This window comes from Mauremys mutica, chromosome 23, assembly GCF_020497125.1.
Source record: "Mauremys mutica isolate MM-2020 ecotype Southern chromosome 23, ASM2049712v1, whole genome shotgun sequence".
Classification (NCBI taxonomy): domain Eukaryota; kingdom Metazoa; phylum Chordata; order Testudines; family Geoemydidae; genus Mauremys; species Mauremys mutica.
Genome location: NC_059094.1, coordinates 12340264 through 12362521, shown reverse-complemented (window position 1 = coordinate 12362521; position 22258 = coordinate 12340264). Strand labels below are relative to the sequence as shown.

The window sequence follows — 22258 nt, the reverse complement described above, 5'->3', positions numbered from 1 at the left end:
CTCGGCCGGTTGACGGGGGTAGGGGGTAACTGTAAGAAACGGGGAGCAGAGGAATGGGGGAGCACTGGAGGGTGAGTGTGCAGGGATGGGGGTATTTAACCTAGGGATCGGGGTGGGAGGAGGGAGCCCCTGGGGTAGTTTTGTTGCAGGCAGGCCGTGCCGTGTAAAGAAACGTCATCAGGGTAAGTGGGGCCTGGACCAGCCCGAATTCTGGCCTCCCTCCCCCTGCCCTCTCCAGAAACGCTCTCACTCCAAAGCTGCCTCTGCCCCAGACACTCTGCCACCCCCGCAGAATCAACCCCTCTTCCACGCCGCGCCTTAGATCTCCCTGCCCAGTCAGGCAGCCCCACCCACCCCAGCAGGCAGCTGACAGGCCCCCAGTCCTCCCCACGCCACGCTGCACCTCCCAGCGACCCCTGTCCTGGGTCCCACTTCTGGCTCCGAGTCCGAGTGCTCGGGGTGGGGAACAGAGTCAGGAGCACGTGCTCAGCTTGCAGAAAACTCAGCTCGAACGCTCGCTCATTCTCGAGCTAGGCGTCTCCACACGCGGGGGGCGGAGAAACCACCTTGTGTTCTGGGGCTGGCCTGTCAGGAACGCTCCCAGGGCCGGCCCAGCAGAAAGCTGCCCTGTGCCCCCATGCCTGGGGCTCTGGGAGGGGAGTGCACGGCTCTGTGAACAGGACTGTGCTGAGATCTCTGCCTGGCTGCGTCTGCTTAACAACGTGTCCCGCCTGGCTCTGTCGCCGAGGGTTAAGCACGCCCAGCGGCGTGAGGCTGCGAGGCGTACAACGGGCCTCATTCTGCTCTCGCCGCTTACACTGCTGCATTCCAGAGTCGCTCCCGTGACGTTCCCCGCTGAGCAGTCCCCTGTGGACTGGCCCTTGGGAGATCTGGAGTCAATTCCCTGGCTGTGCTACAGACTCCTGCTGTCACGTTGGGCTGGTTGTTGAGTCTTCCCGGGCCTCAGTTTCCCCCCTGGAACATGGGCTGATCAGCAAGGCGGGTCGGAAACAAGACATTCTGTTTTGCAACAAAATTTGAGGTTTTGACCTTTGTTTTCATTCTACAGCAGAGGGAAAGCGAGGCAAAATTAATGAGAGCAAGTGAGCACCACCCCAGAATAGCCCCTCGGCTGGAGGTTAGCACAGTCCCTGGGATGCAGAAGGTCGAGGTACAAGTAATCTGGGTTTCCCGCATGCCAGGCGACTGCCCTGACCACGTAGCTATTCTGGGGTGGTGCCCTTGCTCCCCGCTCCCTCCCGTCCCCAATTCCATCCTGGACCTGAGAAATGAAAAAACATTTCACCATAATCTTCCCGTCTGGCTTTACTCATAACCTTTCCTTGCTCTTGTCAGTTTCCTCTGAGTTCTCTGGGGCAGGGACTCTGGCTGCCTGCGTGCATGCAGCATCTCTCCCGATAGGGCCCTGATTTCAGCCCAGGCCTCTCGGCGCTGTGATCGTTGTATTATTAAAGGTGATGGGTGTGACCGAGCGTGCTGGCCCACAGCGAGCTCGCAGCCCGTCTGCCTTTCGGGGGCATCGCTGCAGTGCTCCAGCCAGAAAACAAGGATTGGGATTCCCAGCATCCCTCAGGTAAGAAAAATGCCGCCTAGGATTTACATTGTACCAACACCGCTGCCCTCCAGGAAGCCGCAGCAACGGGCAGGAGCCAGCAAGGGGAGCCATCCTGGCCCCTTCCATCCCCTTCCCCTTCAGACTGTGGAAAAGTCAAACACGCTCCCCTCTACTGGGTGATCTCGTCCCTTCCACTGCACCGCCAGGGGCCATTGTGGGGGCGGCTCCCGAGCGGTCACTGCAGCAGGTTTACGGAGGGGGCAGTCTAGACTTCTGTGCCCTGCAGCCATGCCTGCTTCTGACCCCCAGCTGGCTAGGAAGGGGTGTCTGGAGCCACTTGCAGCATAGACTCCCCGGGTCCTTGTCCCACAGGTGCCGTATTGCAGCTGGCACAGTGGGGCAAAGAGGGACCCTTGGGTCCCCCCGTCTCTGTGCATGTAGGCAGGGCCAGTTACAGTCTGAACTTTTATCAGTAGCAGCCAACGGGACACGCTGTCCCTGGCGCCTCCATCCCCTCTGAGTGCAGGCAACATCTCCCTTTCTACACAGCATTACTATTTTTTATACTGTGATAGCCCCTCCCCCCCAATCATGGGCCAGGACCGCACTTTGCAAGGAGCTGGACATCACGGTGAGGATCATACTCTCCAGTGGCTCAGAGATCAGGGCCTGCCCATTACAGGGTGCTGCCGGGAGACAAATATTTAATCTCCGATACATGATCCCCTCCTGCTCGACAAACATCTGTTATCGCTTCCTCACCTATCACGCCTCGTGACTCAGCTTGTTGGCATACGCCCAAGCAGCTTCCCCGGTTCCAGTGTGACATGGAAGGAGAAGGGCTCACATTGCTCTGAGGTCTGGAATATCACAGTCCAGATCTGAGGCCTCTCTGTGGGAACAGAGCTGGGAAGGAGAGAAACTCTGGCCAGGACAGTGATGAGAGAGTTAGGAAAGATGAGCAGAGCCTGGTTTAAATAGGGTGGGACTTGGAAGTTTCCTTAGGGGTTGGAAGTTGCTGAGCGTCTCCTGAGAGGGACCGAGTGGCCTCAACCCCACTGGCCTGTACTAGATATTCACCTTGCAGGATCGGGCCCTGGGCGTGGTTTTATTTTAAAAAATAATCACAAGAGATAGAGGGTGAAATGAACTGCACCTGCTCCATGCCGCCATGATGACGCATAGAAGACAGCATTTGGCTGGAGATCCTGCTGGGGATTCTCCTGGCATAGGGTGCATGAACTCCCTAGTGGGCAAAGACCCAGCCTAGTTGGCTCCAATACCATGCAGGCACTCTGTTGGCAGAGGGGCCCCTGAGGACTGTTGCCGGATGGTGCAAATTAGAGCAGCCCTCAGGCTGCTCTAACCTATGGCGGCTCACAGGGCCCAACGGAGAATCAGGGAGTTGATTACAAATATCAGGGGATAGCCGTGTTAGTCAACACAAAAACAACAAGGAGTCCGGTGGCACCTTAAAGACTAACAGATTTATTTGAGCATAAGCTTTTGTAGGTAAAAAACCCCACTTCTTCAGATGCAAGAAGAAGTGCATCTGAAGAAGTGGGTTTTTTACCCACGAAAGCTTATGCCCAAATAAATCTGTTAGTCTTTAAGGTGCCACCGGACTCAGAGCTGATTACAGTAATCAACTATACAACCCACTGCACTGAGTGGAAACAGCACAGCAGAAAATCTGGCCCAGTATTTTGGGCTCCAAGAGTAACTCAGAGGGGTTTAAGAAATACGAATACAGTCACTTGTGCTCTCCGTGACACCAGAGATTATGGAAATTGAGAGAATTTGTACTAATCGGATTGACTTTGCCCAATCGATTCCGATTCTTTACTCTTTGCATTTTACTCAGCTTGGACTGTGAAAATAGCCTGGTCAATTTCACTCCTGTTTAAGTCAATTGCACTTTCAGTAGCACAAGGCTGCGGGGCGGCTGGGTTGCCAACACGGCAGAGGAATGTTTAGCTCAGACAAAATACTGTTTTCATTGGCATTTCAAAATCAAACTTCATGAAAAATATTTGCATTAATATTAGGCTTTACTAACCGAAACTCTGGGTTCCAATAGGCCAGGCCATTGTTTGTGTAACGGTGACAACCGTACACAGGGCCGCTGAGAGCGGGTTCGGGCCCTGGTGAAAATTTTTTTTCAGGCGCCCCAGCAAGGGCGGATTGGCTAAACAGGGCTGATGAAGCCAGGCCCTGGTAATTTGTACCGGCTTCCACCCCCCTCGTCGGCCAGGGCCGTACAACCAAGACGAGTTGGGTTTTAATCCGCAGCATCTAACGGATACACAAATGGGCGGCTGCCGCCGGCCTGGCTTTCTGCATGTGTTTGCTCATTGCTGGAGGCGACGTGATCCGAGTCAAACGCTCCAGTGTAAAAACTCGCCGCAACCTCACCCCCACAGAAACCACCCTGGCATTTCGCACTAATTGCCCTACTCTGGTTGGCAGGCTTGGGGGGGGGGGGGGATGCTGAGGACTGATCTGATCCCCAGAGGGTGGTCTGTTTCCAGCTCAGAGCCGAGGCATGCCGGTAGTAGGGGGAGAAATGCAGCATGAGGGGCAAACTGGCCTGATGCAGCTCATATTGGGCTTGTTCTGTGGAAACAAAGTATTTCAGTCTCCAGGGCTGACCTTCGAACGACTCTCAGTTCGCCACACAAAATCAAACGACTACAAACCGGTTCTTAAAACGCGGCCCAAGTGGCACTGAGGTCTGATGAGAGTTCTGGACTCTCTCCCCTGCTGGGGATTCTCCGGGCAGGGAGGGGTGGGCATTCCCTAGAGTGCCTATAGCCAGCATAAAGTGGCTTCGATGCCATCCTTTCTGCAGCCCTGGCTGTGGGGGGCACTCCATTGGCAGGTGGTCCTTTGAGGGCTGGGTTCTCAAAGCTTTCCAGACTGTGACCCTGTGTTACAGCAGAATGAAGTTTCGGGACCCCCCGCCCTTAAATCTAGCTAAAAGGAAGGGAGGGTGGACAGCCCCCAGGTGGAGAACCCATGCCGTAGGCTGCAGGGCTGGGGCGGGGGAGGGCACTTTTTGGCTGGGCCAAACCAGAGTGACAGTGACCCCGTGCCCCAGGTGGCAATGCCACCCCTTCAGATGTAGAGGGGGTGGGTGTAGGGACTCATGGGCCAGGGGCAGGGCAGGCTGCCGGGGAAAATCTGTGCTCCCTGCCACTTTAAATGGGGCTCTGCAGTCCCTGTCTAAAGCAACATACGCCGAAGGAGCTGAGATAGGCCCAGCCCTGTCAGGGCTGATTCCCCACTCTGGCAGGTGGAGTGCAGAAGATGGGGCCCGCAAGGATTCTAACAATTAATCCTGGCCACTCCAGGCTGGTATTAAACTCTCAAGGTTACAGCTTTTTTCTGACCTTGGATGGGTAGATGCTGCCACCACCCAAGTGCCAAAGACCCCTTTTAGGACCCAGGAAGGCACACTTGGGAATTCCTTCCTGTAGGGTACCCTGAAGCCCTTTCACCGCCCCCACCCCCCAATTGGGGAAGAGCAGAGAAAGAAAACCAAGGAAATCAGCTGTTACCACCAGCTAATTAAAAAGCATGTGCACAAACCTCTCAAGACGCAAACATTCAAATCCTGTTCTTAAAAAAGGTAAATGTTATCAAACACCATCAGAAAGAAATCCATTTGAAAACTCAGGCGATTGCTAGAGTTTAAAAGAACAATTCCCAAAATTAAGCCCCCAAAATAGCTTTCTTGGGTGTTCAGCTTAAAGGTTACAAGCAAACAAAAGCATCTGAGGTTAGTACAGAGGAGTCCACTGGCCATAAGAAATAAACAGAAATAAACCTAAACGCGTCTTCCTAAACATTTCCTGAGCTACTTACATAGCCGGGTTTTCCAATAAGCAGTTTCTGGGTACGATTCTGATGGTTTCATACCTGGCCCAAGCTTCTCACAGGTCCCCTCTTCCTTGGAGAACAACAACAGACAGGAAAGGGAAGTTTCCCCCAATTTTAAAAAGTTGTAGCCTTCCCATTGGCTCTTTCGGTCAGGTGCCCACTCCCTTCTTTTACCTATGGACTTTTTTAACCCTTTACAGGCAAATCAAGTAGAGAACAGCTACGAACAGAGCTGGGTGGGTGTCCATTTATCACAGCCCCCGACACCGTTGTGCCTGAGCACTTCACAAGCACCGATGCATTTAACCTCGCAACGCCCCATGTCAGTTTCATTAGCCCCATTTCACAGATGGGAAACAGGCACAGAGTCACTCGAGAGTCAGTGGTAGAGCCCCCACTAAATCAAGCTCCTCTGAGTTTCACGCCAATACTTTTTCCACATGACCATCTCCTCTCCAACATGCTGAGGTCAGACGCCTGGAGGATCACAGGCCGCCTTGCCGGAGGAGCTAAACACAGGAACACCTGGTTCTAATCCCAGCTCAGACACTGACACCTCTCTTTGGCCTTGAACAAGTCACTTAGTTCTACCTCTGGTTCAGCTTCTCCCTTGTCAACTGGGGACGATGATAGTGGCTTTGTGCGTGGGTACATGGAGGGGGCAATTCTGAGCGTTAGCTCAAGCCTGACAAATGCTAAGGCATATTAAGCTTTCCGAGACAGCCCCCTCTGGGGATAAGAGTGGAATTTAGGTTGTGAGCTTTGAGGCCGGGTCTGTTTGTCCAGCGCCTAGCACACTGGGCTCCTGGCTCATCACTGGAGCACCCAGGAGCTGTGGTAATACAATCATACTAATGTAATGCTTCGCCTTGCCTTTCTTGGCTTTGGGTTCTGAGTAATTATTTACAGCATTTGTGCTGTCACCACACTGAGGTCATCGGCTCCGGACAGAGAACCGGCTGCATGTGATGTTGGCTGGCACATCTCTAGAAGAGATCTTTGTGGCCCCAAAGCTTCTCTGCTACGTGACACCCAGCTGAGAGATGGCACATTATTGACTATTCCCTGTTCAACAGTGTCCAAAAGACCAATTTTCATCCTAAGTAAATTTAACCATCTAATTAGTGCCCCTTCATATTGCTAGGGCAGTGGTCAACACATGGTGCCGTTATGTGTAGTCTTACAAGTTTATTTTTTTTTGGCAGGCAAGCAAGTGTTTAGTCTTGGAAGAAACTGCTGTGTTGTGTTTTGTGATGATGTTTCTTCTGGGGGAGCTGTAGCAAGCAGCAGGGAGGGTGCTCCCCACCTTAGGGCTGGTCTACATTGTGTGTGTGGGGGGGATCGATCTAAGATATGCAACTTCAGCTACGCGAATAGTGTAGTTGAAGTCGAAGTATCTTAGTTCGACTTACCTGGCCATCCTCACAGCGGCAAGTCGACCACCGCAGCTCCCCCATCGACTCTACTTACTCCTCCTGCTGAGGTGGAGTACTGGCATCGATTTGGGGATCGATTTATCACATCAAGACGAGACACGATAAATTGATCCCTGATAGATCAATTACTACCTGCCGATCTGGCGGGTAGAGTAGACATGGCCTTAGTCTCTCCAACTGGAGTAAGTTCTGGAGGCTGAGATGCTCCCTGGCGACAGGGCTTTGGTATTTGGGCTCAGAGTCTTGACAGAAAGGATGCCTGCATGCTATTTGTGACCACCTCTGTTCTAGGACTGATGTATATGAATCCTCGAGGTCTTGCCACTGAAATACAACAACAGTACTGAGGACACTTAAGTTGACAAGGGGGATGGGGGAGTTTTGTGCCACATGGAAGGAAAAGAGAGCTCTAAAACTAGAGGTTTCTAACCGGAGCTGCATTTTGTTCCCAGGTTTGACTATCAGGAATTGCTCCACAACTCCACCTTCTGCATCATCCCTCGTGGCAGGCGGCTGGGCTCCTTCCGCTTCCTGGAAGCGCTGCAGGTACCACAGAGGGCGAGACAGCGGGAAATGTCTGTAGTCAGTCCGTGAATTTCCCTCTTCATCCCAATCCCAGGGCACAGTAGCTTCTGAGAATGGAGAGAGAGAAGCAGAGCAAGAGCCTGCACCTTCCCCCTTCCCCACACACTTATTTCAGCTTCTCCAATCCTGCTCCTCAGAGATCTGTCCCCCTTCCCCATCCTCCTTCCTCTTCGCTCCTTCTACCCGTCTTCTCCTCCCATTCCATCCCCTTCCCTGCCACCCTCCCCCTGCCGCTAGCCCTTCCTCTCCATTCCCTTGGTAGAGAGGCAGCCGTCAGGAGGGTCCCTGAGGAAATCATGCCTGCCTCGGGCTGGCCGTGAGAAGGGTTAATGCTCCCAGGTCTTGGACGAAAGTGGGCTTTGAAAGGGGGCTCTTTAGAAAGTACCTGGGCTTCCAATACCACTAGCCAGCTGCTGTGCGCCTCCCTTGGGCCTGCTGTTTCCCCCACCCCTGTCAGACCCAGTGGCCGGGCTGTCGGTCCCTGAGCTGGTGGCTATAAGGCTCGATGGCCTGGGTCTCACGAGGGCCGTTGCCTGCTGTTTCTCATCGCTCCAGGCCGCTTGCATCCCGGTGCTGCTCAGTAACGGCTGGGAGCTGCCGTTCTCCGAAGTGATCGACTGGAGTAAATCGGCCATTGTCGGGGACGAGAGGCTTCTCCTGCAGGTAACGCAGAGCCATGCTGCCTATGAGATGGCGCAGCGCGGCGGGGCACCATGCAGGGCCATCGCGCGAAGTGCCTTTCGCTCACAGTGCTGGACCTCGGATCACCCTGTTCTGGCGGCCTGGCTCTGGGATGGACGGGTGGCTGCTGCGACAGAGCCACCAATCAGAAATTGGCCAACCGGTGGTTCCCTCTCCCAACCCTTGTGGCAGATGTGTCCTGCCTCACCCTCCCACAGCTAGCTTAGAGCCCGGCTGCTCCCGCTGAAGTCAGGGTGAGCTTTGCTAGTGACTTCAAGGGGCGGGCAGGCAGGATTGGAAGGATCATTAACACCCCGCAGGGATGGCTTAAGGGAGAGTGCTAGAGAGGCGTTAATAAAAGGCCTGAGGGGACACCTGAGAAACTCGCTCATTGCTGCAAAATGCATTGCCTGCAGCTAATTGAAATGCGTGCCTGGCCTGTGCCCTTGTCAGCGCAAAACGATGGATTTGTGTAGGCCCTATATAAACAAGCCTGCTGTGCACCCCTGCAAGGAATATTAAAGGCTAGGTTGTGGCTTTAGGCTCAGTCCTGAACAAGGGCTGGCATTTAAGCATTTACGCTGCCACCCCCTGGAGTAGCCGTGTGAGGAACAAACCCCTTCCCCCTTGCCCTGAGTGTGTAATAATTTAGGACAGCTCAGCTCAGCTGTGCTGGCTGGCGCATTGAGGGGGGAAGCCAAAGGTCCCCCTGCCCACTCCCCCACACCTGCTCCGCTGGGGTGGGTGGGGTGAGCCAGTGCGATGCATCCAAACCCAAGGTCCAAAGAGCTATGGCAGGGCTGGCAGACAAAGGTCTGACTCCCCCTTAGTGCCCTGCAGGGATGTCACGTTAACTATTGAATATTGGCTCCTTAAATGGGCAGTGGAACTTCCCGTTCCTCTGATTGTTCCAGGCCGGGCTGGACCTTTCCAAACACACCTTTCTGGGGTGAGTGTGAAGTCACCTTCCCAGCTGCTAATCCGGGCTGGTGGAGGCCAGTGCTATTGCAGGCAGGCTCCAGATTCCAATGCATTGGACGGGACCAGGGCTGCCCGATACACAGCGAGCTGCTTGTTGCTGACTGTGGCTGTCCCAGGCAGAGAGCCACATTGGGAAGACATGGAGAGGCAGTCGGGGTTATGGGGTAAGAGGTGCCACACCTCTTCCCTGGGCTGGATTGCACCCCAGAATGTGCCGGTGTCACAATGGGCCGACAGTCCTAGTCACAACCTAACCCAGAACACCTCTGTCTCATTTTAGGAAAGATGGCCCAGTGGTTAAGGCACTAGCCTGAAACTTAGGTTCAATGCCCTGCTCTGCCACAGACATCTTGGGTGGCCTTGGGACAGTCACTTTGTCTCTCTATGCTGCAGTTCCCCATCTGTACAATGGGGAACCTAGCACTGCCCTGCCTCACAGGGGAAGATAAATAAAGATTGTGAGGTACTCAGGTGCCCCAGGAATGGGGGCTCAATACATAACAGAGACAGGCAGACAATCCCCATACTAGGTAGGGAAAACTGCACCCCTTTTAGAGAGGGGGAAACCGAGGCACGGGGTAGTTATGTGACATTGCCAAGGCCACAGAGAAAGTCAGTGGCAGAGCTAAAAATATAACTGAAGACTCCCAAGGCCCAGCTGTTAAAAAACACTCACAAAAGAACCCCTGTAGGGGTCTGTTTGATATGAGGGCGAGGGTCCTTTTAACGATTTGCACATCAGGCTAAGAAAAGTGGCTGGATTGAGGCCTGTTTTTGCTTAAAATGTTTTTAACCCTACAGTGCTCTGGCCAGGGTTCGGGCCCAGCTCCCCAGCGCCACAATCGGAGGCAGGCACTGCCTGGCTGCATAAACCTTACTAACCCCGTCCCCTCTCTCTGTCTCCCCCTTTCCGTGGTTTCTGTCCCACCCAGATTCCCTCCACGGTTCGCTGTATCCACAGTGACAAGATCCTGGCGTTCCAGCAGCAAACCCAGTTCCTGTGGGAAGCATATTTCTCCTCCGTGGAGAAAATAGTGCAAACCACCCTTGAGGTGAGCCACAAGCTTCTGGTCTCTCTCCCACAGCAGCTCCCTCGGTGACCTTTCCACGTAGTTTGGGTTTTTTTAACCAGGCTGCCTCGCAGCAGCAACAAGAGCTGGGTGGTGGAAAATCCCACCCTGTCTCCATCCCGTAGCGGGGAAAAGCTGATCCAGGGAGAGGGACTGGCACCGGCTCAGTGCAGCAGCGAGTAGACTGATGGGAAATATATAGCTACTACCGTGCCAGCCACTAGGGGGCACTGTAGGGGGTGGGGCAGGAGTGCTGGTTGAAGCAGGACTGCCTAGCTACTCCAGTCCCCGCCTCTCCCAGCGGGCTGCTGTGGGATAGGTGCTAGCAATGCAAGAGGAGCCTCCGTCAGCCTCACTGGGCAATATTTCTGTGGACTTTTCTGCATAGGGCTGGGGAAGGCTCGGAGCTCTGGTCCGTGTGTTAGCAGCTGGGATTGGCGAGGAAGATGAGTTTGTTCAGCTCAGTGGAAGGGGACAATAACAGATGTTGCCCACGGACCTGTTGCTTTCTGGCTTCAGGCCAATTCAAATCCCTGCTGTCGCCACTCTGGGCACTCGACCTCACATTTTCCTGAGTAGCTCAATGGAAAGAAAAGACTTGAACTGGACGCGATAAGCAGGATGCCTTGACCACAGGAAGCCAGCTGCCACACAGCATCTACCAGGGCTTCCCCACTCTGCCCCGTGTTTGGCTTCTAACCCAGTTTCTCCCTGGAGTGGAACATGGGCCATTAGCCCTTTTCCTGGCGAGCATTTGTGTTTTATACGCCACTCTCTTCCTAAGGCATCACTGGCTGGCAGGGGATAAGCCAGTAAAGAAACAGGTTCTCTAGCTCATTCTCTACCAAGCTACCTCTCTGCCTTTACCCTGGTCTCCTCCCCTGGAGACCACGGGTTCAAACCCACCCGGCTCCATTATGACCAACATTTACCATCTGATGGCTCTTCAGTGGCACACGTGAAGTGAGCATGGGGGCTCTCAGCACAGCTCCCAGGACAGGTTTCCACACCAGCGAGACCATCCCCAAAACTGATGACCTCAGCAAGGCCAGGAACTCAAGCAGACCCAGGGCCAAAGTCATCCTCAGTGTAACTCCACTGCAATCCGTGATGTTGCACCAGGGATGAATTTGGAACGCTGGTGCTCACCTATTTGTCACAACAAGCCCCTGCCACACTGGCAGGGCAGGGCCGGGGAAGCTTGCCCTGTGGTGGGCTGACACCACTCGCCAACATCACCTGATTGTTTCCTTGAACTGTGCTGAGCTCCCTCGTCTCTGTCTTTCTCCACCTGTTGTCTCTGGTCTTACTGTGAGCTCTTTGGGGCAGGGGATATTTTTCGTTCTGTTTGTACAGCACCTAGCACACCAGGGTCCTGGGGCTCCCGGGTGCTACCACAGCACAATACATAAATATCATAATCATAGTAACAATAATAGCTAACAGAGGCCTTCAGGCCCCAGTGCCATCCATGGCGCCCCTCTGCCGAGTGCTAACTTCACACACAGCAAAGCGGTGAGTCTTTCGAGTGGCATTTCCCCTTTGGGAGCAAGACCCGGACTCATCAATATCGTTTACACAAAGCCTCCCATTGGAAAGGAGAGCTGCGGGATCGTGTCACGATCCAGGGCTCACCCGCCTGCCGATAAATAGAAAAGAGTTCGCTATCTATCTGCCAGCGTCGTTTCTGGAACAGCCCGCCAGCATGGGCCGCAGGGAGGCCGCTTCTCCCAGTTATTCCGGTTGGGTCGGAAGAAGGAAGTGCCAGGAAGTCTGGTCTGTGCCGTTTTCAGCCCTGTTGTCGCAGCTCAGCAAGGCTGAGATAGTTCAAGGCAGCACGGTTGGCCGCTCATCCAAACCAAATGCCTCGACCTTCTGAGGTTTGCTCAGTGTTATAAATAGGGAGCGAGCTCCCGGGCCAGATTTTGTACCCGTGGGGAGGTGCCAGCATGAGCAAAGGGCTCAGCATCTGGCTCCAAAGTGCCCTGAACTCCTGGGGGGCTGGTTCAGCTCAGGATAGCTGGCCAGTGCTAGAGCTGGGGGCTTGGTTTCAGCCCAGCTCCTAGTTGTGTGTTTGGGCCTGGATTCTGCTTCCACTTGCTGGTGTAAATCAGGAGGAACGCCACTGAAGTCAGTGCAGTTACCCTGGGTGGAAGCTGGTGTGGCAAGGGAATCAGGGAGTTATGCATTGGCCGCCGTACAGTAGGAGCAGGAGCCCCCCTCCTCCCCCCAACTTTCAGGGCTGAGGGATGGTTTCGGATGGAAGCCAAGCAAGATTCAGTGACAAAGAGGGGCAAAACGTGGTGGATTTGAATCGGTTTCATGCTGATTTGAGCCTCAAAGCAAAAACTCAGGGGTATGAGCCCTCCCTCTCCAAATCAGCCCCCCCGCCCAACTCTGCACAACGGCCAGGTCCTGCCGTGCCGTCCGGGGCTCAGCAGAGCGCACTGCACGGGTGAGGTGCGGGGGCCTGGCTTGCATTGTCCCAGCCCCGGGTTTGCAAGTGCACGTCGGCTCCTCCGCGGAGCACTGCTGGATCGATGAGCTGCTTGCTGCTAGGGTGATGAACGCCGTCTCCATCTCCCCCCAGATAATAAAGGACCGGCTGTTTCGTCGAGAATCCCGCCCCAAGTTCTTGTGGAACACCCTGCCGGGGGGGCTGCTGGCCCTGCCGGAGTATTCCACCCACCTCGGCGACTTCCCTTTCTACCACCTGCAGCACGGTAGGAACCGCTCCCCCCCGCCCACGCCCTGGCGCGGCCCTCGGGAACCCCGGACTGATCCGCTCTCTCCCTTTGCAGGGTCCAGCCCCACCGGCAAGTTCACAGCTTTCATCCGGGCCGTCTCCCCCGTGGTCTCCCTCTCCCAGCCCATCCTCAAGCTCATCCAGGCCGTCTCCAGATCCCAGCACTGCGCCCAGGTCAGGGGCAAAGGTTAACTCCCCCCCCACCCCCAGCTCTCAGTTCTAGCGCTGCGGAAGAGAAGGCGAGGGCCTAAGCTGCTGGTTTGTTCTCCCTGATAGAACTAGAGCCAGGCCTGAACCAGATACCTCTGGGCTTTGGGAACATTGGGGTTGGATCCGAACCCGTCTCCCATAGGAGTGACTGGAAAGGCCCCCGCTGACTCCAGCAGGCATTGGGTCTGGGGCCACGGCGCGTTAGACCCACCTCTGACAATGGCAGATAGAGACCCGGAAAGGCCCTGGCAGGTCAGCAGAGCTGCTGAGCCCCCGAAAACCTCCACCAGAAAGTCAGGCCACAGCTGCTCCATTTGCACCGACGCAGCAACGCGAATCGACACCCGCTGAGGATCTGGCCCCACTGATTTCAATGGAGCGATGCTGAATCATCCCATGTGGGGATCTGACCCACTCACGCCTCGGGCGTGACACTGATTTATGCCAGCTGGGGGCACTGGGCCCATTGACTCCAGTGGAGTGACACCAGATGTGGAGCTGGCCCCCGTGGGATTTTGCAGCACCTCTGAAAATCAGGCCCCGAGGGTTTATTTGGGGCAAAGGGATGGGAGAGGGGAGAGTTTTATGTACCTTAATTAACCACCCTCTTTAACTAGACCTCGTCCCACACCCGCAGCCCCGGGCAGGCGCTTCCAGCCTTGGCATGATGATTTTTAATTTCGCGCTGGCAGGGCGCTTCCAGGCCCCAATTAGAGGCTATTTACATAGCAAGTAGAAGTTAAAAGCAGCCACAGGTGAGCGGTTGGGCCCCCAGCGCCGCCCAGGTTTGTTTGATTAAAGCCAGGGGGGTGGCTCGGTGCCAGGCTCCAACATTCCAGCGGGGTGGGAGGCCGGGAAGGCTGTGGGTTTGGGGCACACCCTCCCGCCCCCCTCTGCCCTGCCAGACGCACAGAGCCACCCACATGTGCTGACCGAGGCGCCCTGGCGTTTGGTTTTAGATCCTAGTCCTGTGGAGCTGCGAGAAGCCTCCCCCGCCGAGGGGGAGATGGCCCCAGACAGCAGTGCCTTTGACAGTCATTCACGGCCGGCGGAAAGTAAGCGGGCGCCGGGGCGGTTTGGTTGCGGGCCGCCGTTCGCGGGAGGGACGGGGCGGGCTGTGAACGGGCTGTGCACCCCCAGTGCACGGTGGGGCTGCCGCTCCGGGGCAGCCCGGCCCTCCCAAGGGCCAGGGGGAAGCGCGGCCAAAGAACCGCAGCACCACACGGATTTGCGCATCAGGGAGCGGCTCAGCGGTGCCCCCTGCTCTGCACTAGCCTGCGCTGGGTCTGCCTGCGCTCTCCATGGGATGGGGAAGGGGCGGAGGGGCTCTGGCCCCCTCCCTGACTCTGCTGTTCCCTCTCGCTCAAGGTCAGCGACCGTTTCTTCCCGTACTCGGCCATCGGGACAGATGCGGTGCTGAGCCTGGATGAACACACGAGCCTGTCGACCAGCGAGGTGAGGGGATGGGCGAGGGGGCTGGTGGGACGCAGCGAACTAGATAAAGACGCCTCAAGGGAGAGAAGAGTCTCAAGGGGCTTCACAAGCTGTCCACGGATTAGCCACTGGGCCAATGGGGCCAATCCCTAGGGGATCCTGTGCCCTGCCCCACTCCACCAGCCCACCCAGTGCTCTGACCCCGCTCTCCGGCAGGAGCGCAGGACAGGGGTGGGGGGACTGCAGGCGGAATGTGGGAGAGGGGCCCCCTACTTGTCCTGGCCCAGGGCCCTCCCAAAACTATAATCCACCTCTGCACACAGAGCACCATGGGATGTGCAGCCACCTCTCGGGTGGAACGTGGCAGCTATTTAACAGGGCGCAGCAACTCTAACAGATCATGTGATGTGCTGAGTGCCCTCAACTCCCTGGGCCTCTCTCCCTCACAGGATCAGGCCCGAGTTGAGGGCAGGAGGAGCAAATAAACTATGATGGGAATTTAGATAGACCCTGTAATAATAATCAAGCTAGAATTTGGCGAGGACATGGGGGTCAATACCCACCTCTTACAAAAAGTGCCCCAGCCCCTGAGCCGCCAGAAGCTCTGCTTTACATCCTATCTAGAAGACCTCATCTCCCCAGCACAGCGCCCCAAGCCGGGTCATTGGCACTTCCTACACTAGGGCACCAGAACTCCCGGGCTAAACAGGGCTGGGTCGGGCGAGTACTTGAATAAGAGACTTCCAGGAAAAACCCAGATGGCAGCATGCCACCTACTGAATCGCCCACGCCTCTCGCTGAGACACCTGGCTGAGCCCGGCAGGCCCTCCGCCCAAGTATGCGCCCGGCCCAAGAGCGTTTCCCGCGTGCGAGCCGACAGGATCACGTGGCAGCGTGGCCTGCAGGCCGCGGATTGAGGCATTGCGTTTCTGCTCTTAGCTGGTTGGGGTGTGGCTTGGGGCAGAGGAGCCATGTTCTTAAAGGGAGTGGGGAGGTGCAGGGTGCTTGGCGCGAGGCGTCGAGGCTCGGAGAGGCATTTTGAAGACGTGTCTGGTCTTCGCAGAGAGTAGCAATGATGGTAAAGACCTGGTGGGTCAAATCCAGACGGACTCTGTCCCAGCCAGGGTAGCTCTGCTCTCCGCAGCTTTCTCCTCCGAACGATGGAGGCATTTGACTCTGGATCTGCTGCTTATCGGCCCTGCCCTGGTGGGGAACTCTCTCCATCTGCCTCCCCAGGTCGACTTTGCCTTTGTGGTGTGGAGGAGTTTCCCTGACCGCATTGTTGGGTTCCCCATGCGGAGTCACTTCTGGGATTCCAGCCAGAGCCAGTGGGGCTACACCTCCAAGTGGACCAACGAGTTCTCCATGGTTCTCACCGCAGCTGCGTTCTATCACAGGTAAAGCACCTTCTCCAGAACTTCCAGCCTAAGGGGCCCAGGCAGAATGAACCCTGGAGGGCTCTGTTCTTCCACCCAAAAGCCCCACTGGAAGCCGAACTAGCTCGAAGCCACCCAGTGGTAGGAACAGTCGCTAGCCCAGACATGGAGGCTTCAGCCATAACAGGTCTGGAGTTAGATAGCCAAGGATCTCAAAGCACCTACCCTGGACTGGGATGGTGGCTGCCATTTGCTACGTGTCTGTGCAGTGTCCAGGACAACAGGGCTCAGCCTGGCCGTGTGCTGGAAGGGTCCTGCAGTGTAATACTGGAGGAATCGAGCCCCATGCCCTGGGAAGGAGCTCACTAGGGCTAACCTCCTTTGGAAGAGCAGGACAGTGAAGCTGAGGGAGACCTCGGCCAAGCTTTCGAAAAAGAGGAGGCTAAAGGTAGCTCCCTAAATCCATACGCAGGGACCTCAAGAAGTGGCTGGGGTGCAAGGAATGCTGAGCCCCCAGGAGCGCTATGGTTGGCGCCCGTTTTAGGAAGTCGCGGCCTGAGTGTCGAGAGCGGGAGGAGAATGCAGGGCTCCTGCCTTCGGCTCACAAAGAGCAGCCTTCATCCGTGCCACGGAGGGAGCTGCCGAGCCAGGTGGGCGATGCATTAGCCTGAGCATCTGTGGCTGGGGGACGTCCCGGCTGCGGCAGGCCCCTGGAATAGAGGAGAGGCGAGGGACACGGAGCGAGGACAGGGCCGCTCCTCCCCCGCCTGTGCCGCCGCGTGGAAGAGGGCCATTGTGAGTTGCATTGTGGCTGTAGGAGGCCTTTGGCCCATGGGACAGGCTCTGGCCTCCCCCAGCCCTGGGGAACGGGATGGTCCCTTGGTGGCTCATGCTCTTTGAGACCCCCCCGCCGCAGATATTATCACGGTTTCTGCCCCCCCAGGTATTATCACAGTCTCTTCACCAATTACCTGCCTGCCAGCCTGAGGAGCCTGGTCGATCAGCTCTCCAGCTGCGAAGACATCCTGATGAACGTCCTCGTGTCTGCTGTCACCAAGCTACCTCCCATCAAAGTGACCCAGAAGAAGCAGCACCAGGAGGCTTCCCCCCAGCAGGTAGGGAGCTGAGAGTGGCACTTTGGGGCACCACCCCCGAGCCAGGAGCATACCAGGCACAGGGGGCTGGGGCGGGGGGGAAGCAGAGACTCCTCAAGGTTAGGGTCCTCTTGGGCCCCCTTGGACAGCGCGGGTGAGTCCTGCTGCCTGGGCCCCGGTGCCCTGCCCTGTTCAGTCCTTAATGACTTAAGCAACGGCGCTGCCCTGTCCCTGAGGGAAGCCGCCCGCACCCTAGTAGATCTCACCACTAGGCAATCTTTCCCCAATAGCCTAAAACATCCAGGCCTTACATACTAACCTCTTGCTGCTCAGGGCTGTATGCCCAGCGGCCACCCTAATAATTCCTTTACATCCCCAGGGCTGACCCCGTCCCAGCACCCGCAGAGAGCTCTGTCTGCTTCCCACCGTGCCTCCTAGCCAACTCCCTTCAGAGCCCTGCTCCTGGGCAGCATAGCACCAGCCCCCGGGCTGCAGCCGCGTGCAGAGCACAGGGCTGGCGGCAGGCAGGTTGTGTGTCTCCCAGCTCCGCTCAGAGGCTGCTGTGCCGTGTAGGGCAGAGGGAGACGGGCAGTCCCCAGATGGGCGGGAGGCGCAGATTGTAGCTGTTAGGTGCAGAATGTTCTCCCTAGAGCGGCAGCAGCTTGTCTCCCCCTGATTTAAAGGGCCAGCTCCAGGAAAGGCATTCTGGGAAAGGCTCTTATCAGAGGGTGACCCCACAGGCCGCTGCTTCTACTTTCCTCCGGGGCCTGGTCTTAGGCCACATCCCCTACAACGAATAACAGTAGCTGTTGCAAAACGGCTCCCACACGGGGTTCATTGCTCGGGGTGGGATCTCTCAGAGGAGTGCCTGGTTCTCCGGCTTGTTCAAGGCCGACCTATGATATAGGTGGAGAAGGGAGAGCGGTGGAAACCCCCACCTCTCAGCTCTCCCTCTGATCTATCAGTCCCTCAGCTCCTGTACCCCCACTTCTCCTGTGCTACCTCTGTCTGTAGTTTTGTTGGCTTCTCCTCTCCCTCCTTGGGGGCTTACAAAGGAGCTGTTAGGTCAAACGCCTCTAATTTAGGGTCTGCTCCTGATCCTGCTGAAATCAACGGTAAAACCACCACGGTCTTCTTGGGAGCAGGAGAAGTCCCTAAGTCTGTGCAATAGCCCTGAGCGCTTTCTTCTCCCCTTGCGCGCCGTAGATGTCCAAGAGCGCGGCCGTCTCCAGCGGGAACCTGCACTTCTCCCAGCGCCAGGACTGCCTCAACCGGTTCGCAGCCTGGTTTGGCTACATGCCGCTGGTGCACTCGCAGCTCCGCCTCGACCCCGTGCTGTTCAAGGACCAGGTGTCCGTGCTGCGCAAGAAGTACCGGCACTTAGAGAAACCCTAGCGCTGGGGAGAGCACAGCGGAGCCCTTGAGAAGCAGAGCTGGAGAGGAGGCAGCCGCCGTGCAGGACATTTTATTCCCATGCTCCTAGGAGACCGGACTGAGCTGGAATTCCAGTGCTACAGACTTTAACGTTACTGATCTAGCCTTGGTTACAGCCACGCGAACTGGAATCCCAGTGGGGCTTGGGGAAACATTTCCTTGCTTAGACCTCCCGAATGCTGGGCTCTGAGTGGGATACACTCACGTTAACAGTTGCTGGCGAGATACTGGAAGGAATTTCGGTCTTTATTGGGTTTTACCAGTACAAATAAAGGTTTGCAGGAATGATGGGCTCTTCCATTTCTTGACCTGCCTTCGGAGTCTCAGCCTGTCTGCCTTAAGAAAAAGGGGATGGTACGATGGGATAGCTTAATGTTGGCAATTAATTGATCTTTGATTATTAGCAGGTAAATATGCCCAATGGCCTGTGATGGGATGGGATCTGAGTTACTACAGAGAATTCTTTCCTGGGTGCTGGCTGGTGAGTCTTGCCCACATGCTCAGGGTTTAACTGATCGCCATATTTGGGGTCGGGAAGGAATTTTCCTCCAGGGCAGATTGGCAGAGGCCCTGGGGGTTTTTCGCCTTCCTCTGCATCCTCCTTTCTGGAGGATTCTTTGCACCTTGAGGTCTTTAAACCATGATTTGAGGACTTCAATAACTCAGACATAGGTTAGGGGTTTGTTATAGGAGTGGGTGGGTGAGATTGTATGGCCTGCACTGTGCAGGAGGTCAGACTAGATGACCATAATGGTCCCTTCTGACCTTAAGTCTATGAGGCTGGTTTTGAATGTATATTCCATTGATTGTCCTGGTCGCAGCCACAATCCCTATTTCAACCCACCAGAAATGCAGGAGCAGAAATAGGTTCTTGTGGAAGTGAGGGAACACAATCCAGGGAGCGTCCCTCCCTCTGCTGCCACTAGGGGTCAGCACCCGTCTGTGATACACTGGGGAGTTACTGTAATGTTTGCTCCCCTGGTAGGAGTTTGATCTTCTGTGAATCCAGAACTCATTTAATCTGGAAAAGGCACCAAGGATCTGTTTTATACCCATGCATTGAACAGCTCAGACTGAAACCCAGTCACCCTCCCATCAGCAGATGGGACTGTTTATTGTCCTCAGATAAAAATAACTGCGGGTCGAGTCTGCTGTGCCTCAGAACAACTATCGTGCCCGGTTCTGAATGTGCCACCAAAGGGCCCAGAGAGATGTCTAGAAATTCCTGTGTCTGCGACTAGCCTTGTCTACCTGTTCTTGCCAACCCACGAGGTCAAAAAATCATGAGTCAGGCCCCCAAAATTACAAGATAGGCTTAAAAATCATGAGAGAGAAAAAATGCACCATTTACTACTTTTTATCTTTGCCTTGGGATGATGGAACATTTCAGGGGTCACATTTTTCCAGCTTTTTCACTGCAACCAGGAGAGCTAAAAACTTACTTTTTTATTCCCAGTGAAAGCCAAGAGTCTCGCATAATCACCTGACTCCAGGAGCTGGGGCTTTAAGACCAACATCAACTATCATGCGTTTTCTGATTATAATCGCCAGGGTTGGCAAGAATGGCTACCAAGCATGTTCTACTCAACACAGTGTCACTAGTGTAAGGCTCGTGGGGTTAACTCACCCTGCACAGCAATCGTGTGCACTCAAGAAGGACTTTATTGTTCTTCCTGACAGAAACCTAGCTCAGGCTCTTGGCAGGGCAAAGCAATTACCTCCAAGCCTGTATCATTTCTACGTGTTCCCCTAAAACTTCTCATAGCATCTATGGTGGCCAGACAGCAAGTGTGAAAAATCAGGACAGGCTGTGTGTGTGGGGGAGGTAATAGGAGCCTATATAAGAAAAAGACCCAAAAATCAGGACTGTCCCTATAAAACTGAGACATCTGGTCACCCTAATAGCATCGTTCTGTATTAAGCAAAGGATGGAAGTACTGCAAGCAGTGCTCCGGGAACCAGGACACCTGGGTTCTACTTCCAGATGGAGCAGGGAACGGAGCGGCAGAACACCTGGGTTCTCACCTTAACTCGGATTCACTTTGGCCCAGCTCCTCACAGTATTCCGGTACCTTTGAGGCTTTGGCCTTGGTGATTAAAAGGGCTCACTCATTATGGGTGCCCACCTCGGGTCGGATTCTCACCTTGTGTCGAGCGCCCCAAATCCTGTTGAATTGAAGCAGGGCCTGAGCTGCAGCGCCTGCTGCTCTCATGTTACAAGTTGGGTGCTTGGCAAATGGACACACAATTAGCAGACGCTTTTGAGAACATAGGTCATAGCTGCCCTGTGCCTCAGTTTCCCATTGGTAAAACAGCTACTCGTCCCCAGCTCTACCTCCTTACCTCAGAGCGGTGTTGTGGGGCCTAATGTTCGTAAAGCATTTTGAAATCCTTGGCTCAAAGGAGCAAGTGTAACCCACACACCTTCTGGGTGGGGTGTTCTGGCCCATCTAGTGGCACCGAGACCACTTAGAGCCTTAACGAACAGCCAGCTGGCTTTCGGCTCATGCACTAAGCCCCAGAGGTCCCCGGTTCAATCCCGCCGACAAGTGGGGTCTTGTCGGTGTTACACAAACACAAAGCATTAGCGCTGTTCGCTTTGTGTAGCGACAAGGGACTCACCCCTGCGGCACCTCCTGCCGGCGTCCTGGGAATTAGCTCGTTTTCCAGCCTTGAAGCGCCCTCTGCAGGCAGCATCCCACTGTCACTGGGCTCCCATGTCCCTCCCTGGACTGTGGTGCCCCACTATCTGGAGTGCTGCCCCTGGCAGTAACCCCTCACTCTTAGGGTCTCCCCTCCCCAGGGACCCCCTATCCCCACCTTGCCTCAGTCTGGGCTACTGCCACTCACCAACTAGCCCCAGCTCCCTGGGGCAGGCTGCAGTATAAGCCCCTCATCACAGGCAAGGGGGTTTTGGATCTGCTGCCTTTCCCTGCAACCCAGTACCTCTGTGGGGCCTTGGACAAGGCCTGCCAGCCTGGAGCGCCCCAGCCCTGCCTCACGCTAGGCACCCTGAGCTTCCCAGCAACCAGGCCTCTCTCTCTCTCTCTCTGAAAGCAGAGTGAGACTGTCTGCTCCTCAGTCCAGCTGCGGCCTGATTGGGGCATGGCCCAGCTGTGGCTGCTTCCCCAATCAGCCCAGGTTTTCCCCTACCACAGCCCTCTCCCAGGGCTGTTTTCAGCCCTTCAGGGCAGGAGCGGGGTTACTGCCTTGCTACACGTTGGCACATAAAGAACCCATGCGGGACGCGCGCTCAGCAAGACAGGGCACTGCTGTGCAGAAATTCACGCTGCTAAAGCATCGCAGCAGCTGTTGCCGGAATTCCTGTGGCACTGCCGCGGGGAAGCTCGCAGCAGAGTCACATCCAGGGCCGGTGCAAGGATCTTTCGCGCCCTAGGCGAAACTTCCACCTTGCGCTCCCCCCCCCCGCACCTCCACCCTGAGGTGCCCCCCCTCGGCAGCAGCTACTCCCCTCCGCCCTGAGGGGCCCCCTTGCGGCAGCTCCCCACCCCCCACCCTCTGCCCTGAGCCCCCCGCCCAGCTCACCTCTGCTCCGCGCACGAGCACCCCGAGCACGCCGTCGCTACTTCACTTCTCCCGCCTCCCAGGCTTGCAGCGCCAATCAGCTTAGGTGCCGCAAGCCTGGGAGGTGGGAGAAATGAAGCAGTCATGGCATGCTCGGGGAGGAGGTGGGGCAGGGGTGAGCTGGGGCGGGGAGTTCCCCTGCGTGCCACCCCCACACACACACTTGCA

At 55.8% G+C, this 22258-nt stretch overlaps 1 protein-coding gene across 2 annotated transcripts in view; it reads left to right on the top strand.

Annotated features, from left to right (window-relative positions):
* Positions 1-18780, top strand: part of EXTL1 (exostosin like glycosyltransferase 1) — a 43937-nt gene extending 25157 nt beyond the window's left edge. Inside the window, exons 2-11 of one of the 2 annotated variants that reach the window (XM_044998194.1) lie at positions 7347-7440; positions 8035-8142; positions 10074-10193; positions 12802-12934; positions 13013-13131; positions 14127-14222; positions 14536-14622; positions 15838-15998; positions 16921-17092; positions 18278-18780. In XM_044998194.1, coding sequence (XP_044854129.1) covers positions 7347-7440; positions 8035-8142; positions 10074-10193; positions 12802-12934; positions 13013-13131; positions 14127-14222; positions 14536-14622; positions 15838-15998; positions 16921-17092; positions 18278-18466 — 1279 coding nt within the window. In that variant the 3' untranslated portion in view covers positions 18467-18780. The remainder of the gene's footprint in view (positions 1-7346; positions 7441-8034; positions 8143-10073; positions 10194-12801; positions 12935-13012; positions 13132-14126; positions 14223-14535; positions 14623-15837; positions 15999-16920; positions 17093-18277) is intronic. The other variant, XM_044998195.1, reaches the window with a different exon arrangement.
* Positions 18781-22258: the final 3478 nt, after the last annotated feature.